This window comes from Harpegnathos saltator, unplaced genomic scaffold, assembly GCF_003227715.2.
Source record: "Harpegnathos saltator strain DR-91 unplaced genomic scaffold, Hsal_v8.6 scaffold109, whole genome shotgun sequence".
In the NCBI taxonomy this organism is placed as follows: Eukaryota; Metazoa; Arthropoda; class Insecta; order Hymenoptera; family Formicidae; genus Harpegnathos; species Harpegnathos saltator.
Window position 1 is genome coordinate 190,030 of NW_020229883.1, and position 18,698 is coordinate 208,727.

The 18,698-nt window shown below is 39.6% G+C and overlaps 2 protein-coding genes across 4 annotated transcripts; both read left to right on the forward strand.

Moving 5' to 3' along the window:
• The first annotated feature begins 15,400 nt into the window (after nucleotides 1-15,400).
• On the forward strand, nucleotides 15,401-16,084 carry LOC109503741 (histone-lysine N-methyltransferase EZH2-like). Of its 3 annotated transcripts, none has more exons than XM_025300526.1 (3): nucleotides 15,401-15,577; nucleotides 15,648-15,788; nucleotides 16,045-16,084. In XM_025300526.1, exons 1-3 carry the CDS (start codon nucleotides 15,541-15,543, stop codon nucleotides 16,062-16,064), a joined length of 198 nt encoding a protein of 65 aa, XP_025156311.1. In that variant the 5' UTR covers nucleotides 15,401-15,540; the 3' UTR covers nucleotides 16,065-16,084. The 3 variants fall into 3 exon arrangements, with proteins under 3 accessions (XP_025156311.1, XP_025156318.1, XP_025156306.1); XM_025300533.1 differs by having other exon boundaries at nucleotides 16,065-16,082; XM_025300521.1 differs by having other exon boundaries at nucleotides 16,042-16,079.
• A 29-nt stretch (nucleotides 16,085-16,113) lies between these two features.
• Nucleotides 16,114-16,531, forward strand: LOC112588945 (histone-lysine N-methyltransferase E(z)-like). The gene is made up of 3 exons (XM_025300322.1): nucleotides 16,114-16,161; nucleotides 16,231-16,402; nucleotides 16,471-16,531. The coding sequence occupies exons 1-3, from the start codon at nucleotides 16,131-16,133 to the stop codon at nucleotides 16,529-16,531; spliced, it is 264 nt and encodes an 87-aa protein (XP_025156107.1). The 5' UTR covers nucleotides 16,114-16,130.
• The last annotated feature ends 2,167 nt before the right edge of the window (nucleotides 16,532-18,698 follow it).

Here is an 18,698-nt window from a genome sequence, read left to right on the forward strand (position 1 = left end):
GGAGCCTGGGTTCGCGGGGGTCCGCCACCAGGGCGTCTCACCGCTCCATGACCCGGGCTCTGGCCTGGGACTTCAGAGCCGCCAGGCAGCTAGCCGTTACCTCCTCCTCCTCTTTGCAGAGCTCCCGCACCTATCCAATAGAGGGTGCTTCGCTTTTCTGCGAGGATATCCACGAGGGGAGGAGCCGGCCAGGGTCGTCGCTGCCTATACGATACGGTGCGGTTCACCCGAATAGTCCTCACAACCACTGGCCGCAGTGCCTGACGCATCAGGCGTTTGCTGCGGTCGGTGGCCTTAAGCTGGGACGTTGAAACTCGTTAAACCAATTTTTGACGGTCGCCATCGACGGAGGAGAGTCACCGTATACAGCATCCAAGCGCTCTTTGATTTCGCTGCGCGATTTCCCTTCCAAAAACAAGAATCGAATCACCGACCGATATTGCTCTTTTTCCATTTTTCTAAAATCGGCGGACACGCTCGCTTCCACACGCGGTCAAAACAAAACTACGAGCCCGGTTCGGCTGAAATTTCGACAGTAGCCGTCTAGAATGTATTACACAATAGTAAATTTCTCTCTTTCTGCGATAGTGGCGCCATCGGGCGATGAGGCTAAGTACTTATCGGACCGCCCTCGTATATATGCATATACATATATATATATAAAGGGTTTTTCAATTGGTGCGGGTCGAAGTTGGCAGCCTGTGGCGGCCATGTTGTTTTGGCGGCGTCTGTCTAACCTGTTGTTTATTATTCAGTCACTGATGCCAAATCACCATGACAAGTTACACGATTGAGCAGCACATCCAAATGATAAAACTTTATTATCAAAATGAGTGTTCGTTAGTGCAAACGTTGCGCGGGTTGCGCCCATTTTACGGCAGACGCGGTGGCCCTTCAAAGTCGACTCTCCAACTTTCTCCTTTGGTGGCCAAATTCGAGACGACCGGTTCGGTAAACGATCAGCCAATACCCGTACGTCAAAGGAACGCCAGATCGGCCGAGAACATCGCTGCTGTAAGTGAAAGTGTGCAGGAGAACCCGAGGCAGCCAATTCCTCACCGTGCACAAGAACTCGGCCCTTCGCAGACTTCAACTTGGCGAATTTTGTGTCGGGACTTGGGCCTGTACCCGTACAAGATCCAACTGGCCCAAGAGCTCAAAGTTAACGACCATAGACAATGCCGTTTGTTCGCTGACTGGGCTTCGGAGCATTTGGAAGAGGACCCCAATTTTGGCCGAAAAATCATCTTTAGCGACGAGGCGCATTTTTGGATGAATGGCTATATTAACAAGCATAATTGCTGTATATGGCACGACGCCAACCTACACGAGGTTCAACAGGTAGCAATGCATCCACAAAAAGTTACTGTTTGGTGCGGATTTTGGGCCGGCGGCGTCATTGGTCCGTACTTTTTCGAAAACGACGTTGGTGAGGCCATCACCGTCAATGGCGAGCGCTACAGAACGATGATAACCAATTTCTTTTGGCCCAAATTGAACGACATGGACGTGGATGACATGTGGTTCCAGCAGGACGGCGCTACATGCCACACAGCGGACGCCACTATGGACATTCTGCATGAACGATTTCAGGGTATGGTTATCTCTCGCAGAGGTAACGTAAATTGGCCACCAAGATCGTGCGATTTGTCCCCGCTAGACTTTTTCTTGTGGGGTTTTCTGAAGTCACAGGTCTATGCCAATAAGCCGCAATCGACCGATGCCCTTAAAGTCAACATAACCCAGGCCATCGCTCAAATTCAGCCGGACCTATGCGGCAGAATCATTGAAAATTGGACCACTCGGATCCGTGCCACCGTAAGAAGCCGCGGCGGACATTTGAACGATGTTATATTCCACACATAATAGCATACACGGGCCTTTCAAATAAAAAAAGAATTTCGTTAATACCTCACACACAGCTTGTTTTATTCCATTGCAACTTCGACCCGCCCTTATTGAAAAACCCTTTATATATATTATTACATCTCAGCTCCTTTTTTCTTTTTTCTTATTTTTATCCTTATCGAGCGGTACACCTTGCAATCTAAACTTCCGTTTCTCCCCTCCCTCGCTCGACATGGACTAGAGTCATATTATGTTAACATTCGTAACGGCGACCTGTAATTGTGACTAACGTTTCGTCTTAAGTTAATGCGTTAGCTTTAATACTTTTACTATTCTTACTTTTACTGTACTTTTTACTATTCTTTTTGTATGGAAAACCTTGTTAAATTTCTGACACAGACGTGCTTTGATATCGTTTTCTATAGTGCGCGTATGCTTTATCATTACTTACGTTGTCTCAAGGATAACAGCCGGTTGCGTGACGTAAGGCTTGGTTATTATTTCTCACTATTATTCCAAATTATTTTTATTATATTATATATGATATAATAGACGGACAATGAAGTTTCTCCACCTCTTATTCTTAACAGCATTCTTCTTCCGCAACATTGTTAATTAAAACGCTCCCTGATTAATAATAAGGACGAAGTGTGGGAAAGTTGAGTTATAATAGTTAACGACTATTCTAATCGCTATCTTTATAACTCCGTAGTATGAGCATTGTCATTCTATGAATCTCGTAACTGTTTTGCGTCAGCAGCACGGTCCAGCTTCACTCTCAGGGATCTCGCATGGAAGATAAGGCATATCGCGTCGTAATTCTCCACCTTGCTTCTTTCATCCGACATCGCGCTAAACTTTGCGTATTATCCGGTTATTAAATCAAAGCGTTAGAAATGTAGTGTAACGAAAGTAAAAACCTATCACTATAAAATTGTACTATCCTGGTTGCCGCTCTTCGTTAGAATTATTAAACTTATTGTGCCGAATTCGCCAGGAACGCTTCCTTGGCCTATCATTGTGTCGCGTCGTACCTAAATTCGCGGTTGCCGCATTGTCTACCCGCGGTTGATTATAAAATTGTAAACATTTTCATTCTAATATAACCGAACTGTTTAGGCGACACTTTGGCGCAGCTCGTATCGTTGTTGCATCCGGGTATCGAGTAACTTGCGTCTTGCCCCGACACAAAGAAGAAGGACTCCTTTGGGCCGTCGCTGAGCCGCCCGCTTCTTCACTCTCGTTGAAGCCGTCACACGTTTCGGACGCGCGCTCACAAGTCTCTCCTTAACTATTGTACTTAGAAAATTTTCAAGTTCCATAATCTCGTGACGGTCCCTTATATTCTCTCATATCTCCCTTTTTTGTTTTCTTTCTCATTACAATTGTTGCAATCAAATGTCTAGCTCGTAGTTTTGCAGTGTAGATTATTCGTGATTTTAACCAATTTCTCGATTTTCTTAATTAACTCGTAAAAGAAAAGAGAATCGCGACTTTCGGAAGCTGGGAGTGCGATTATCGCGAGCGTTCGACGTTCCGCTATCTCAGCTGGGAGGAACGCGGGCACGTACGAGGGCTCCTCCTCCCTTTCCATCGGACACCTAAACAGTAACGTTCCAGCTATCCGATCAAAGTAAGCCTTTCGATAGTGTATAATCCAAGTGTATAATCAATATTTGCCTTCTATGTTGTTCGATGTGTTTCGCAAATTGTGTATTAATCTCCGCTCAGAAGCGCTTTTCTCATAGTCATATCCACTTTATCAATAATATATAATAAATAAATTCTTTTGAATTTAATATCTTATACTTCTGTTTATTTAACGTTCCTTCGAAGTTAAAATCGCGTGCGAACCTTACCGTCAGCGGCTCCCTTACGGCGCGGATGAGCCACTCGCAATCATAACAAATTTATTTTTTTTTCTTTTTCCCAAGTGATACGCTCGGCATATTACATTCTGCCTAGTCACGCCCCCCAGAAATCCAAAAAATTCCATATGGGACGTAACAATATATCAAGAGGCACGGTAGTGCCTATTATTACGCGAAACTGCGAGTTGAAACGAGGTGAGATATTCATATCTCAGGAATGGCTCAACCGATCGACGTTTTTTAGTCCCAATCGATTCAGCCTTAAAAAATAGGAAGAAAAGTGTTCTTGTGCTTTTTGTGTACGTTGTCTCTAAGTGAAGATATTTTAAGATTAAAGTCTGAATCACAGAAATTACGATTCAGTAAGAAAGTAAGAAAGAAATGCTAAACCGCCGAGGAAAGGGGATTTGTGCTTCTCGTTTTTCCGACACCAGAGGCGTTACGAGCGCGCTGAAGATGCAAAGAACAGCGAGTGCGAGTAAGCAAGCGATAGAGAATAAGAGAGAGAAGAATAGACCGCCGAGGAGAGGGGATTTGTACTTCTCGTTTTTCCGACACCAGAGGCGTTACGAGCGCGCTGAAGAAGTAAAGAGCAGCGAGTGCGAGTGAGCAAGCGGTAGGGAATAAGAGAGAGAAGAATATCGGGTTGGTAGAACAGGAGGTGAAATAAAAATAAAATATTGCTAGTTTATTTATTTTATATATATTATATTATATAGCACGTGAATTCGAGTCGAACACGAGCAACGTGATCGCAACGTTGGTAGTTTACGTCGAGCAATGAGCGACAGCAAAGGTTTGACAATCGCGCATTTCGGTTTTGAAGCTTCCTAACCTCAAAGATATCACAACGCTGTGCTCATATTTTCGACTGAAAGTTGACTTGTCCAAGTTTTTTCACGATGTGCGTCGGATCTGTTAAATTTTTATTGATTGATCACTAAGATATTTGGCATAAGAGAACCATTTCATTTGTTGTTGAACGATGCCGAATATCTGCCACCGATGGAGGATATTCGCATTCTCATCGAAAACGAGACGATCAAGTAAGTATAATTCTTTTAATATAAAGTTTTAAACTTAACTTTTCATATATTTTTAGTTCAAATAGGTTTTATGTGTTTATTCATTAATATTATTTTTATGTCATTAATAAATAGGGTAATCCCTGGATCTGGCATATAGAACGAAGTTTTAAATGCATTAGTTACTGTATATCAGATCCCTGGATCTGGCATATAGAACGAAGTTTTAAATGCATTAGTTACTATATATCAGATAATTACAAAAATTTCTCTAAGGTTAAAGCATGTCACAATATTTCACACGATAAGGTTGTCGAAACAACAAATGTTATGACTGAGAAAATAAGAATAAATGCAAATAATGGATTGGATATATCTGACGATCCTTTGAATGATATAGATTCAGCTTTGATATGTTAATATATTTTATAATACAAGAAATGTAATGTTTACTACTACAATTGATTATACAGAAGCAGATGCAGATTCATCTCTTCACAGGTTACAGATTACAGTAATATAAATTAAAGTTGTAATACATTCAAATTACAAAAAACAAATTATATGAAAGAATATTAAAAATAAATAAAAGATAAAAAAATATATATTTCAATAAGGTCGTCGGCCCCTTCTTTCTCTTCATGCGCTATATTTGGACAATTTTCCAATTACTTGTAGAACAGATAATATAGTTTGTCTGCGATATCTGCCACCGATGGAGGATATTCACATTCTCATCAAAAACGAGATGATCAAGTAAGTATAATTTTTTTTAATATAAAGCTTTAAACTAAACTTTTGATATATTTTTAGTTCAAATAGGTTTTATGCGTTTATTCATTAATATTATTTGTATGTCATTAACTTATAATCTTATTCTTATAGAGTAATTCCTGGATCTGGCACACAGAACGAAGTTTTAAATGCATTAGTTACTGTATATCAGATTAATCTATACTGTATATCAGACTAATAATTACAAAAATTTCTCTAAGGCTAAAGCATGTTACAATATTTCACACGATAAAGTTGTCGAAACAACAGATGTTATGACTGAGAAAATAGGAATAAATGCAAGTAATGGATTGGATATATCTGATCCTTTGAATGATACAGATTCAGCTTTGATGTTAGTATATTTTATTTATATTACGCTAAAACAAATTGAATCTTTATAATATAATTAATGAATTGTATTTATTTTTAGATAATAATACAACAAATGTAATGTTTACTACTGCAATTGATTATACAGAAGCAGATGCAGATTCAAAGGTTACGGATTATAATATTCACTTATATATTATATATTATTATTATATAGTATTTACTGTTTTTTGCAGACTTCGAAACTTGTTGATGACTATATATTATAATAAAAGTGGATATCTGAGGTACATACCTCAGATATCCAATTTTATTACAGGCGAGGTATTAAGTTCCTGTATAAGATAATGCCTCTTGATAAATATTGGAAACGTGTTAATATATTATACGCGTATAAATTATTATATATACAGAGTGATTCAGACCACTCGTACAGCCCTTTTATTTCGGAAATATTGATAATAGATATTGATAATAGAACATTTTAGAGATAAATATTTCAGACAAAAGTTGTAGGGCTTCAAAGGATCTATTTACTGACGTTATGAATTTAACCTTGGTCTTAAATGGATATCCCAATTTTTTATTATATCGTCTTTTTCTAGCAATTAATTTGAACAACTTTAGTCTGAAACATTTTTTAATTTTATTTAAGGAAGATTTAATAACTTTTTCAATATTTAACTCACGATATCTCGCTAACTATTTGTCAGAAGAAAAAGTGGTACTAGAGTTTTTTGCTCTACTTAGTCTCAAGAATATATTTTTACAATAGCGCTTGACTGTCGTTTGTTGATTTTTTGAAATTTCAAAATCACCAAATTAACCAAATTCATGGCGCTATTGGAATATATTCTAGTACCATTTTTTCTTCTGACAAATAATTAGCGAAATATCGTGAGTTAAATATTGAAAAAGTTATTCAGTTTTCTTAAATATGTCACAAAATATTAGTTAAATAAAATAATGTTTCAGACAAAAGTTGTTTAAATTAATTGGTAGGAAAAGACGATGTAATAAAAAATTCGGGTATCCATTTATAAGATTTTTATGTTGATCTTGACTGGGCTTTTGGTTATCCCAAAGTTAAATTCATAGCATCAGTAAATAGATCCTTTGAAGCCTTACAACTTTTGTCTGAAATATTTTTCTCTAAAATGTTCTATTTTCGAAAAAGGGCTGTACGAGTGGTCTGAATCACCCTGTATATACAATATTATAAAACTTACCTTTTTAAAAAAAAAGGTAAAAAAAGGCGCCAAGTACAAGCGCTATGTGTACATAACATAAGTTTTTCCAAGTAAAACTTATAACTATAATAAAACTCTACAACACTATTCTACTGTACAAAAGAAGTGATATATTAGACAATAGTAAATAGATCCTTTGAAGCCCTACAACTTTTGTCTGAAATATTTATCTCTAAAATGTTCTATTGGGTGAGTGCAAAAGTTCGTGCGGAGTTTCAATAGATGGAGTTATAAGCGTCGTAAAGTGTTGTCATTAATACTTCCATCTACATATTATATAACGTTGGAAAGGTGACGTCTTCAGCTGTTATTAAAAAAAAAATCATTTGTTTTCATACAAACTGCTTCGAGAAATATCACTTTAAAAATGAGTATCGATAAGGTGCATTTACGGCATGTTATGCTTTACGAGTTTCGGAAGGGAATAAACGTTGCCGCAGCCGTAAAAAACATTCAGGATGTTTATCAGGATGAAGCACCAGCTAAACGAACTGTGGAAAAATGGTTTGCTAAATTTCGGCGCGGAGAATTTAACCTTGAAGACGAGCCACGCTCTGGTCGACCTTCTGACATTGATGACGATGTTTTGCGTACTTTAGTGCTCAATAATCCGCGAATTTCAACAGAAGAAGTTGCTACAGCACTAAACGTTGACCGATCAACCGCTTTTCGGTGTTTAAAAAAGATGGGATTCGATTTGAAGCTCGATATATGGGTGCCCCATTTGCTGACCGAGAAGAACAAAATCAAACGAATTTCTGCAGCCGTTTCTTTACTCGGGCGGCTCAATAACGAGTCGTTTTTGGATCGACTAGTGACAGGCGATGAGAAATGGGTCCTCTACAACAATGTTCAGCGCAAACGGACATGGAAACAATCAGGTGAGCATGGTGACGCAATGCCAAAGGCCAGTTTGCACCCGATGAAGGTGATGCTCTCTGTTTGGTGGGATTGCAAGGACATAATCTATTTTGAGCTTCTCCCCGCTGGCGAAACGATTGATTCGGACAAGTACTGTCGCCAATTAACCAATCTGAATCGAGAAATAAAAGAGAAACGTCCGATTTTGTCAAATCGCAAGGGAGTCGTCTTTCATCACGACAACGCCAGACCACACGTTTCGAAAAAGACGCTGCGCAAACTGAAGAGCCTGAAATGGGATGTCTTAACGCATCCACCGTATTCTCCTGATATCGCACCATCTGACTATCACTTGTTCCGGTCATTGCAAAATTATTTAAATGGAAAAAACTTTGACTCTTTGGAGGCCTTAAAAAACGGCGTCTTTTCGTTCTTCGAATCTAAACCGCGCAGTTTTTATGATCGAGGCATCCGTATGCTGCCAGAACGTTGGGAAAAGATTATAGAAAACGATGGAGAATATATCATTGATTGAATAAAGATTTTTGTTTGCCTAATCACTGTGTGACTTTTACTCACAAACTCCGCACGAACTTTTGCACTCACCCAATATTTCCGAAATAAAAGGGCTGTACGAGTGGTCTGAATCACTCTGTATATATAATAATTTATACGCGTATAATATATTAACACGTTTCCAATATTTATCAAGAGGCATTATCTTATACAGGAACTTAATACCTCGCCTGTAATAAAATTGGATATCTGAGGTATATACCTCAGATATCCAATTTTATTATAATATATAGTCATCGACAAGTTTCGAAGTCTCCAAAAAACAGTAAATACTATATAATAATAATATATAATATATAAGTGAATATTATAATCCGTAACCTTTGAATCTGCATCTGCTTCTGTATAATCAATTGCAGTAGTAAACATTACATTTGTTGTATTATTATCTAAAAATAAATACAATTCATTAATTATATTATAAAGATTCAATTTGTTTTAGCATACAGGGTGCACGATTTATCTGAAGACATTGAAATATCTCGAAAACTATGCATTGGATAAAAAAAAGTGGTTAATGAAAGTTGTTAGTCTCGAAGGGGGACATCCAATGATACCAATCTCGACCTCCCACCCCCTGGGGGTGGGGGTTGGGGGCAACTTTAAAATCTTAAATGGAAACCCCCATTTTTTATTGCAGATACGGATTCTACGCCACAAAATACGTAAATTTTGTCCGAAACTTTTTTTTTTATTCGTGATAGATGACGCTGTAATCGCAAAAAATTATATTTTCCGCAATTCTCCAGAAATGATCATTGGATTGAGAAATAAAAAATACCTGTTCAATATTTTTAAAGAACATAATAAAAGTTATTCCCCTCCCCCCATCCTCTCGGGGTAGGGTGGGTGATAACGTTCAAATCTCAAATGGGGACCCACATTTTTCATTGCAGAATTAGATTGTACGTGAAGTTTTTATGGAAACAATTTTTTTCATTCGTGATAGATAGCGTTGCATTTTTCCGAGAAACTACTTTTAGCGTTACACAGGAACAACGACGAGGACGTAGTAGTTTTATGTTCCCTTCGGGTGCTTTTTTAATGTGAGTCCCCTTGCCTCTCACAGATCGGGGTGCTTTTTTAATGTGAGTCCTCTTGCCTCTTACTGTTCAATTAATTAGAGTAAGTGTTCGAAATTTTTACCTTCAACTTCAATACACTTATTGATCCTTTTTTTAAATGACTGTACACAGGATAGAAGCATATCTGCGGGAGTTTCAGCGCAAGCGTTTCTTATGCGTTCTATTATGTTTTCACGAATTGTTGGCACTTGGTGATAAACCTTATCTTTTAGGTAACCCCACAGAAAGAAATCCGGCGATGTCAAATCAGGCGACCTAGCAGGCCAATTAATCGGGCCACCTCTGCCAATCCACCGACCATTGTAATCACGGTCTAATACTTCCCGTGCTGCTATTGAGTTATGCGCTGGGTAACCGTCATGCTGAAACCACATACTTTGTCGAACGTCCAAGGCAACATCATCAAGTAGTGGTGGTAGTTCCTGTTCCAGGAAATTTCGATATTTGATTCCATTCAAATTACCTTCAATAAAATAAGGACCAATGAGTCTGTTCCCTATGATTCCACACCAAACGTTAACCGATCAAGGACGTTGATGTTCAACTTGTCGTAACCAGTGGGGATTTTCTACACTCCAGTAATGCATGTTATGTCGATTAACGCCACCATGGTTTGTGAATGTAGACTCATCTGAAAATAGTACATTAGCAATGAAATTGGGGTTCGTTTGCATTTGTTGAAGTGCCCATTCACAAAACACCACTCGATTATGAAAATCATCGCCATGAAGTTCTTGATGCAGTGAAATGTGATATGGGTGATATTTATGACGATGCAATATTCCGCGAATACTATCTCCGGAAATTCCGAAATCGCGATGTAATTGCCGAGTGCTTACCTGTGGGTTGTGGTGAACAGCTGCTAGCACAGCTATTTCATTAACTTCTCCTGTAACAGTTGTTCTTCGTTTTCTTTTTTTTAGTTTGTACGCTGCCATCCGAAATAAAGGCAGTCACAACTTTGTAAAAAAAAGAACGTGAGCGAATATTGTCTGGAAAACGCTCAGCATACAAGGCAACAGCATCGTCAACATTCCTCTTACATTCACCATAAATCAGAATCATTTCAATTTTTTCTTCTACGGTTACAGAATTCATTTTCCACTTGCAATTCTGTTCAAAGAATGAAGGGTAGATATGCAGGTAATAAAAACTAGTCAAGTAAAATGAAATTGTTAGAGATGCTTTCAGCTCTAATTATGAAAGAAAAGTGAGCTCTGACCGCATTGCACTGCCTTTTATAATAAGCCGTAGTTCGCCATACACCCACAGTGGCGCGTCGAGCAGTTCCCTCTTCGATTCGGGTTCGCATTTGAGATTTGAACGTTACCACCCACCCTACCCCGAGAGGATAGGGGGGAATAACTTTTATTATATTCTTTAAAAATATTGAGCAAGTAGTTTTTATTTCTCAATCCAATGATCATTTTTGGAAAATTGCGGAAAATATAATTTTTTGCGATGACAGCGTCATCTATTACGAATAAAAAAAAAGTTTCGAACAAAATTTACGTATTTTGTGGCGTAGAATCCGTATCTGCAATAAAAAATGGGGGTTTCCGTTTAAAATTTCAAAGTTACCCCAACCCCCACCCCCAAGGGGTGGGGTGGAAGGTCGAGTTTGGTATCATTGGATAGCCCCCTTCGAGACTAACAACTTTCATTAACCACTTTTTTTTATCCAATGCATAGTTCTCGAGATATTTCAATGTCTTCAGATAAATCGTGCACCCTGTATATCTACAGTGTCCCATTTTAAGAGTGCACCCCAAATATCTCTCTTATTTTTTATTTTCTAGAAAAATGGTTCAAACACGTTCTGTATGGTTTCGAGGGGGCCATAAGATGATACCATTGGTTTGACATTGAAGAGCCATTTGAAGGTCACGTAAAAGTTACCTCAATTTTTTTAGATGGCACCCTCTACTTTTTATTACATATTCTTGTAGCTGACCTCGAGAGCTTCCCAAAACACTATAACCAAATGTTTTTTGGTGAAGTACTTTTCGAGTTATAAAGCTCCAAATTTATAAAATTTTGATAAAAATACAAAATATTTCACTTAATTTAATTTAATTTTAAATATTTCACGTAAAACATTCACATTCCGGTAGTCTTATCTTACATGATCCAACCAGTCAAGGCAAGATCCGAGCATGACCCAGCCAGTCAAGGCAAGATCCTAACACGATCCAGCCAGTCAAGGCAAGATCCGAGCATGATTCAGCCAGTCAAGGCAAGATCCGAGCATGATCCAGCCAGTCAAGGCAAGATCCGAGCATGATCCAACCAGTCAAGGCAAAATCTTCTTTTGTGTACAATCACTTAAAGTGTTCAAAAACTTGGCCATTTACTTGTATGCGTAGCTCTAGTCTATGGTGAAAGTCGTCCCTAACTTTTTCAAGAACACCTACATTAATATTTCTGCAAGCCTGTCTGATCCGGTTTTTCATATTTTCAACGGTTGTAGGCTTTTGTGAATAAATTATATCTCTAATGTAGCCTTAGAAATAAAATTCTAGGGGTGTCAAGTCGGGTGATCTTGGGGGCCATTCTTGAACTCGGCTGCCCATACCAATCCACCTATTCGGGAATTTGTTGTTTAAATATTGTATAACAGCTCGAGATCTATGAGCCGGTGCTCCATCTTGTTGGAACCACATTAGTCTGAGTAAATCATTGTCGACATGTCTCAAGAGGTTGGGCAGGTCATCTTGAAGAAATCTTAAATAGATTGCCACATTGAGATTTTCTTCTAAAAAAATATGGATCAACAATAACATCTCCCATGATGCCTGCCCAAACGTTAATGGACCACTGCCGTTTGAACTCTTGGCATCTCTGCCAATGTGGATTAGCATCTGAATAATAATGGCAGTTATATCTATTAACGCCTCCTCTATTACAAAACGTGGCTTCATCAGAAAAAAGCGTATCAGCAATGAACCGGGGATTTTGTTGGATTTGATCTCGAGCCCAGTTACAAAAACGTACACGGCGTTGATAGTCCCTCTCTTCTAATTGCTGAGTTAGATGAATGTGATATGGGTGAAACTTGTTGAGCTTGAGCACACGATTGGCTGTTGATTTAGATATACCGTATTGCCTCTCAATTTGTCTCGTAGAGATTTGAGGATTCAAAGCAACGGCACCTATAACAGTCAATGATATGACTTCATCAGGGCCCGATTTTCGCCGGTTTCTTCTAAGAAAACCCTGTTCAGCTTTGTCGCAGAGTCTTTTTATTACTTTCCTATCAGGATGGCGTCTGTCTGGAAATCTTTCAGCATAAAGCCTTTCTGCTGCCGAGTAATTATTCCTGGCCTCACCCAAAATGCGAATCATGTCCACAATTTCATTTGGTGGATAAGCAGCCATAATTACAAAGAAAAAAGCGCTAGAAAACCAAAAATTCCTGTCTTATCAAAAAAAAGTCAATGGATAATAATATGCGTCTGTCTGAGACTTCGCCAAAATACCGACAGTTGCCCAAGTAAGAAATTTGAAACAAGCCTCTTGATATTTGTTTAATTAAAAGAATTGACAATTGCACTTTCACAATTGTTACAGTTCATTGATTATCAGGCAATACAGGATCTCGTCTTGACTGGCTGGATCATGCTCGGTGGCCCCCCCAGAAGACCCAGGCCATGTTATTTCATGGACGTGGTCAGGGGAGGCCGCGAAGGGCCCGGGTCCTGGTGGACGGTGTCCGCGTCCGCGTCAAGTCCACGATAAAATATCTAGGCTTGACGCTGAACAGCCGGTGGGAATTCGGGCCACATTTCAGGTGCCTGGCCCCCCGGGTCCGCAAGGTAGGCACGGCCTTGGCCGGCCTGATGCGGACCCAGGGGGGCCCTGGATGGCGGGCACGCCACCTGTACGTGAGCACTGTGCTCTCGGTCGCCCTGTACGGGGCTCCTATATGGGCGCCCCGACTCCTAGCCACCAGCCGCAACAGGGACCTGCTGTGGCAGGCCACGCGGCCGGTGCTGGTGAGGGCGATCTGGGGGTACGCCACAGTCTCGTACACGGCGGCGGCCGCCCTGGCCGGCTCCCCCCCAGTGGAGCTCCTCGCCGAAGAGAGGTATCTCCTCTACTGGCGCATAAGGGAGCTCCGCGAAAGGGAGGAGGGGCTATCGGCCAGGGATATGAGGGCCCTGAAGACCCAGGTCGGTGACCGAATCCTCGACAAGTGGTCGGCCAAATTAGCCGATCCGCGAGGATTCGGTCGCCAGACGGCCGAGGCTATCCGCCCCTACCGGAAATGGTGGGCAGGAGAGGGCGCGGACTCTCTTTCCACTTGGTGCAGGTACTAACGGGGCATGGATGCTTCGGAGCATGGGTACCTGCACCGAATGGGGAAAGAACTCACCATCGAGTGCCACCACTGCCCGGAGCCGGAGGACTCGGCGCGGCACACCCTCGCAGAATGCGAGGCGTGGAGCCAAGAGCGCCGAGTCCTGGCCCGGGCGGTCGGGTGCCGTGTGGAGGATCTCTCGCTCCCGCGCATGGTCCTTGCCATGTGCGGGAGCGAGGAGGCATGGGGGGCGGCGGCCTCCTTCTGCAGGGATATCATGTCCCAGAAGGAGGCCGCCGAGTGGGAGCGTCGGCCTAATCCCGATCTCAGGGTGCGGCGGGGTAGAAGGCGGCGCTCCCCGGGAGATGATAGCGGCCCCGAGGTGGCGCCGGCCGAGAGGGAACGGCGACCGGTCCGCCGGAGACCGCCCCCTCGGCCGCCTCGGAGCCGACTTCGGACGCGCGGTGGAGGGATGTCGAGAGGGGGGTGAGAACCCCCGCCCACGCTCTCTCGCGCGTCGGTAGAGGAAGGAAAGGGGGAAGCGAGGCCTTCTGGGAAAGAGACACGCTCCCCCGCCCCCCCCGGAGTAGGATACTCCGAACGGGAGGGGACGGGGAGGGAGGGTAGGCATGTCCTCTCTCTCCCGTAAATGAAACCGTAAGACCAACTCGATCGGCATAGCCGATCGGGGCGCCGCGCCCAGACCTTGTCTTTAGGAAGAAGGGGGCGCGGCACGTGGGCGTGGGACTCAACAAATGAGCCCTGGGGCCGGGGTGTCGGGGAGGGAATGCTGGCGCAGTTCCCCTGACTCCCCCTATCTCGGTCCGACTGGTAGACATCCCGCAGAGGTTTTAGTGAGTAGGAGTCTCACATAACCGTCCGCCCCTCCCAGGGGACGGAGGGTACCCATGATGGGTTTCCTCTGCGTTAACAAAGAAAAAAGGATCATGTTCGGTTCTTGCCTTGACTGGTTGGATCATGCTCGGATCTTGCCTTGACTGGTTAGATCATATAAGATAAGACTATCGGAAAGTAAATGTTTAATGAAATATTTTGTATTTTTATCAAAATTTTGTAAACTTGGAGCTTTATAACTCGAAAAGTACTTCACCAAAAAGCATTTGATTATAGTATTTTGGGAAGCTCTCGAGATCAGCTACAAGAGTGTGTAATAAAAAATAGGGAGTGCTATCTAGAAAAGTTGAGGTAACCTTCACGTGACCTTCAAATGACTCTTCAAGGTCAAATCAATGGTACCATCTTATGGCCCCTTCGAAACCATACAAAACCTGTCTGAACTATTCTTCTTTAAAATAAAAAATAAGAGAGATATTTGGGGTGGACACTTAAAATGGGATACCCTATATACATACATTAAGCACGCAACATCAGTGCATCGTCAGTGGGATACATTAGTGATTGATTAGGATATTTTTTTATTAAACATCAATGATTGATTAAGAAGGAAGTATGATTATTAACAAAAATGATTATTAACAAAAACATGCAAGGAAGTTTACGAATTTGCGCAGAAAGAAGCTTCGGACATTCCTGCTATAGAAAATCTCAAGGACTTCACACCGCCGCGAAAAAAGAAAAAAGCATCGGTTGTGGTCTATGCATTGCCGGAAAATACAACTTAAGAAGGACTCGGGTATGTTAAATTTTATACTATCCCCTCATCTTATTTGCCTCTAATTCATACGTTTCATTTGAATGAATAGGTGCTAATCACGTGCACAATTTTGCACCTTGTGGTCAACCCGGCTATCAATGTGATAATTCATGCCCATGTATACAAGCACAAAACTTCTGCGAGAAGTTTTATCAGTGCAGCAGCGAATGCCAGAACAGATTTCCTGAGTGTAGGTGTAAAGCGCAATGCAATACAAATCAGTGTCCTTGTTATCTGGCTGTCAGGGAATGTGATCCGGATCTTTGCCAAACATATGATGCAGATCATTTCCAAATCAATTCTAAAATTCTTGCAAAAATGTTAGCGTGTAAGGTGGTCTTTATAAGTTTCGAAAAATTTAATTTATTAGAGTGAAAATCAATATAATCTCAATGAGTAGAATTTTTGTTTTGAAATATATTTTATACAATTTGAAATATCAGCAGCGAAGAATGAATTCATCTAGGAATATTGCAGCGAAATTGTCAGTCAAGACGAAGCTGACAGGCGGGGAAAAGTATATGATAAATATATGTGTAGTTTCCTTTTTAATCTTAACAATGGTAAGTAGAGATAGATATAGTGGTTAATTAAATGTTGAAAAATGACAAAACTTAAAAGTTTTTGGTCGGTTTCAGATTTTGTTATAGACGCGACACGGAAAAGGAATAAAATAAAGTTCGCTAATTACTCGATAAATCCAAATTGTTATGCAAAAGTGATGATGGTGAACGGTGATCATGGAATAGGTATTTTTGCTAAGAGAGCGATTCAACCTGGTGAAGAATTATTTTTTGACTATAGGTATGTTGCTGTAATATTTTGTTTAATTTATTAATTGCAAACAATTAAAATTATGCGATAATTTTCAGATATGGACCAACGGAACAATTAAAATTCGTCGGTATGGAGCGAGGAATGGAGTTTCCTTAATATATGTATATATATTATATGGACTTTTACACGTATAAATGGTGCATCAAGCGAATACATACAGCTGGAATATTAGAAAAGAAATAAGCACTGCCTGATTTGTATGTCTCTCTATTTTTAATTAAATTTTACATTTTCATTTGTCGGCCCAATTTTGCAAAATTGTAGTAATAGAGATTTTTTGCACATGTAGATAAAGGAACTTTTTGAAATATGTTCAAGTTTTTATGGACATCTCGAAACATAAAAATATTAAAGTAAACATATACGTATACATGTTGTGAATCAATAAAATGATTTCAAATAACATCGATTTGAATATATCTCGAAAAGTTCCAACTATATTTCACCTTGATACCACTTGATATTTACTTTGTTGTACATTTGATCGTAATGAATTTTTTACAATTATGTAAAACGCGAACTTATAATGATCGATAAGATATTATTTAATTTTAGTGTGATGTTATTTAACTACTAAGTTTATTAAGATTCGAGAGTACATATTCAACTCCTACCCCTAATCATGACCCGATATATTAACAAAAGAAAATTTCGACTCAGTAATAAGATAAAAAAGAAATATCGGACGCAAAGGAGTGGGGCTATGCGTGCATCGCTATGAGAGCGCTGAAGAAGCACATAGCAGCGAATGCGATATGTATTTATACATAATGTATTTATAATAAATATATATAATATAATAATAAATAATAAAATAATGATTTTTATTAGAAAAAGAGAGAATGAGAAAATGAGAGAATGAGAGAGGGAGAGTGAGAAAGCGTGAGAGGGTTTGGGAGTGAGAGAAAGTATGAGAATGAGAGAGAAAATGAGTGAGAATGGCAGAGAAAGGGAGAGAATGGAAGAGAATGAGAGATAATGAGAGTGAGAGAGAGTGGAAGAGTGAAAGATCTTGAGAGAGTTTGGGAGTGAAAGAAAGTGTGAAAGTGAGAAAGAAAATGAGAGAGAATGACAGAATAGGCGAGCATAGGAGAGAATGAGAGAGAATGAAAGAAAATGAGAGTATGGGAGGGAATGAAAGAAAATGAGAGTATGGGAGAGAATGAGAGAGGGTGAGAGAGAGAGAGAGAGAGAGAGAGAGAGAGAGAGAGAGAGAGAGAGAGAGAGAGCGTGAAAGAATTTAGGAGTAAGGGAAAGTGTGAGAGTGAGGGGTTGAAAGGGTGAGAGAATGAGAGAGAGTGAGAAAGAGCTAGAGAGAGAGAGAGAGAGAGAGGAAGATAGAGAGTGAGAGTGATTTTTATTAGAAAGAGAAATATAATATATAATATATATTATATTATACAAAAGAAGTGATATATTAAAACAGTACCGCCAATTGAGAAATCGTATACTTAATATTTTTAGAAAATTCAAATTCAAATTATTTCCTTTTTTTAAGATATATATTATATACATAACATAAGTTTTTACAAGTAAAAATGACATCGTGTTATAAAAATTTAACACGTTTATTAATAGTGTCCAATATTTAAAAAAAGATATCTTTTTTAAGGTTATTATTATTTGTACATAACATAAGTTTTTACAAATAAAAATGATATCGTGTTATAAAAATTTAACACGTTTATTAATAGTGTCCAATATTTAAAAAAGGTATCTTTTTAAAGGTTATTATTATCCAAGAAATTTCAAGAAAAACTAACTACAAAAGATGATAATAACATAAATTTTGTAAAAATTTATCATTATTTATTAGAACACTGAGTTATATGATATTATTTACTGGGTTGTCACGGTTATTATTATTTTTAACAATGACAGCAATGCAAGTAACGCGCGTTAACTTATTAACTTTATATTAAATTAAAAAAAAAACAAATAATTTAATCCAAACATACAAGGAATTGAAAAAAAATTATGAAGATTCACCAAAAATAAAAAAAACCCTTGGCGCGCCCGGGTTATTAAGCTGCATTAAAACTCATACTTCTGTAGCCGACATTAAAATTGTTAATATGACCCGGACGCGCCAAAGGTTTTTTTATTTTTGGTGAATCTTCATAATTTTTTTCAATTCCTTGTATGTTAGGATTAAATTTTTTGTTTTTTTTTTAATTTAATATAAAGTTGTAACGAGGCGCAGATGCACCTCGTTACTACCGGCCCGACCGACCACCTGTCGGGCCGAAGAACCCGACTTTGT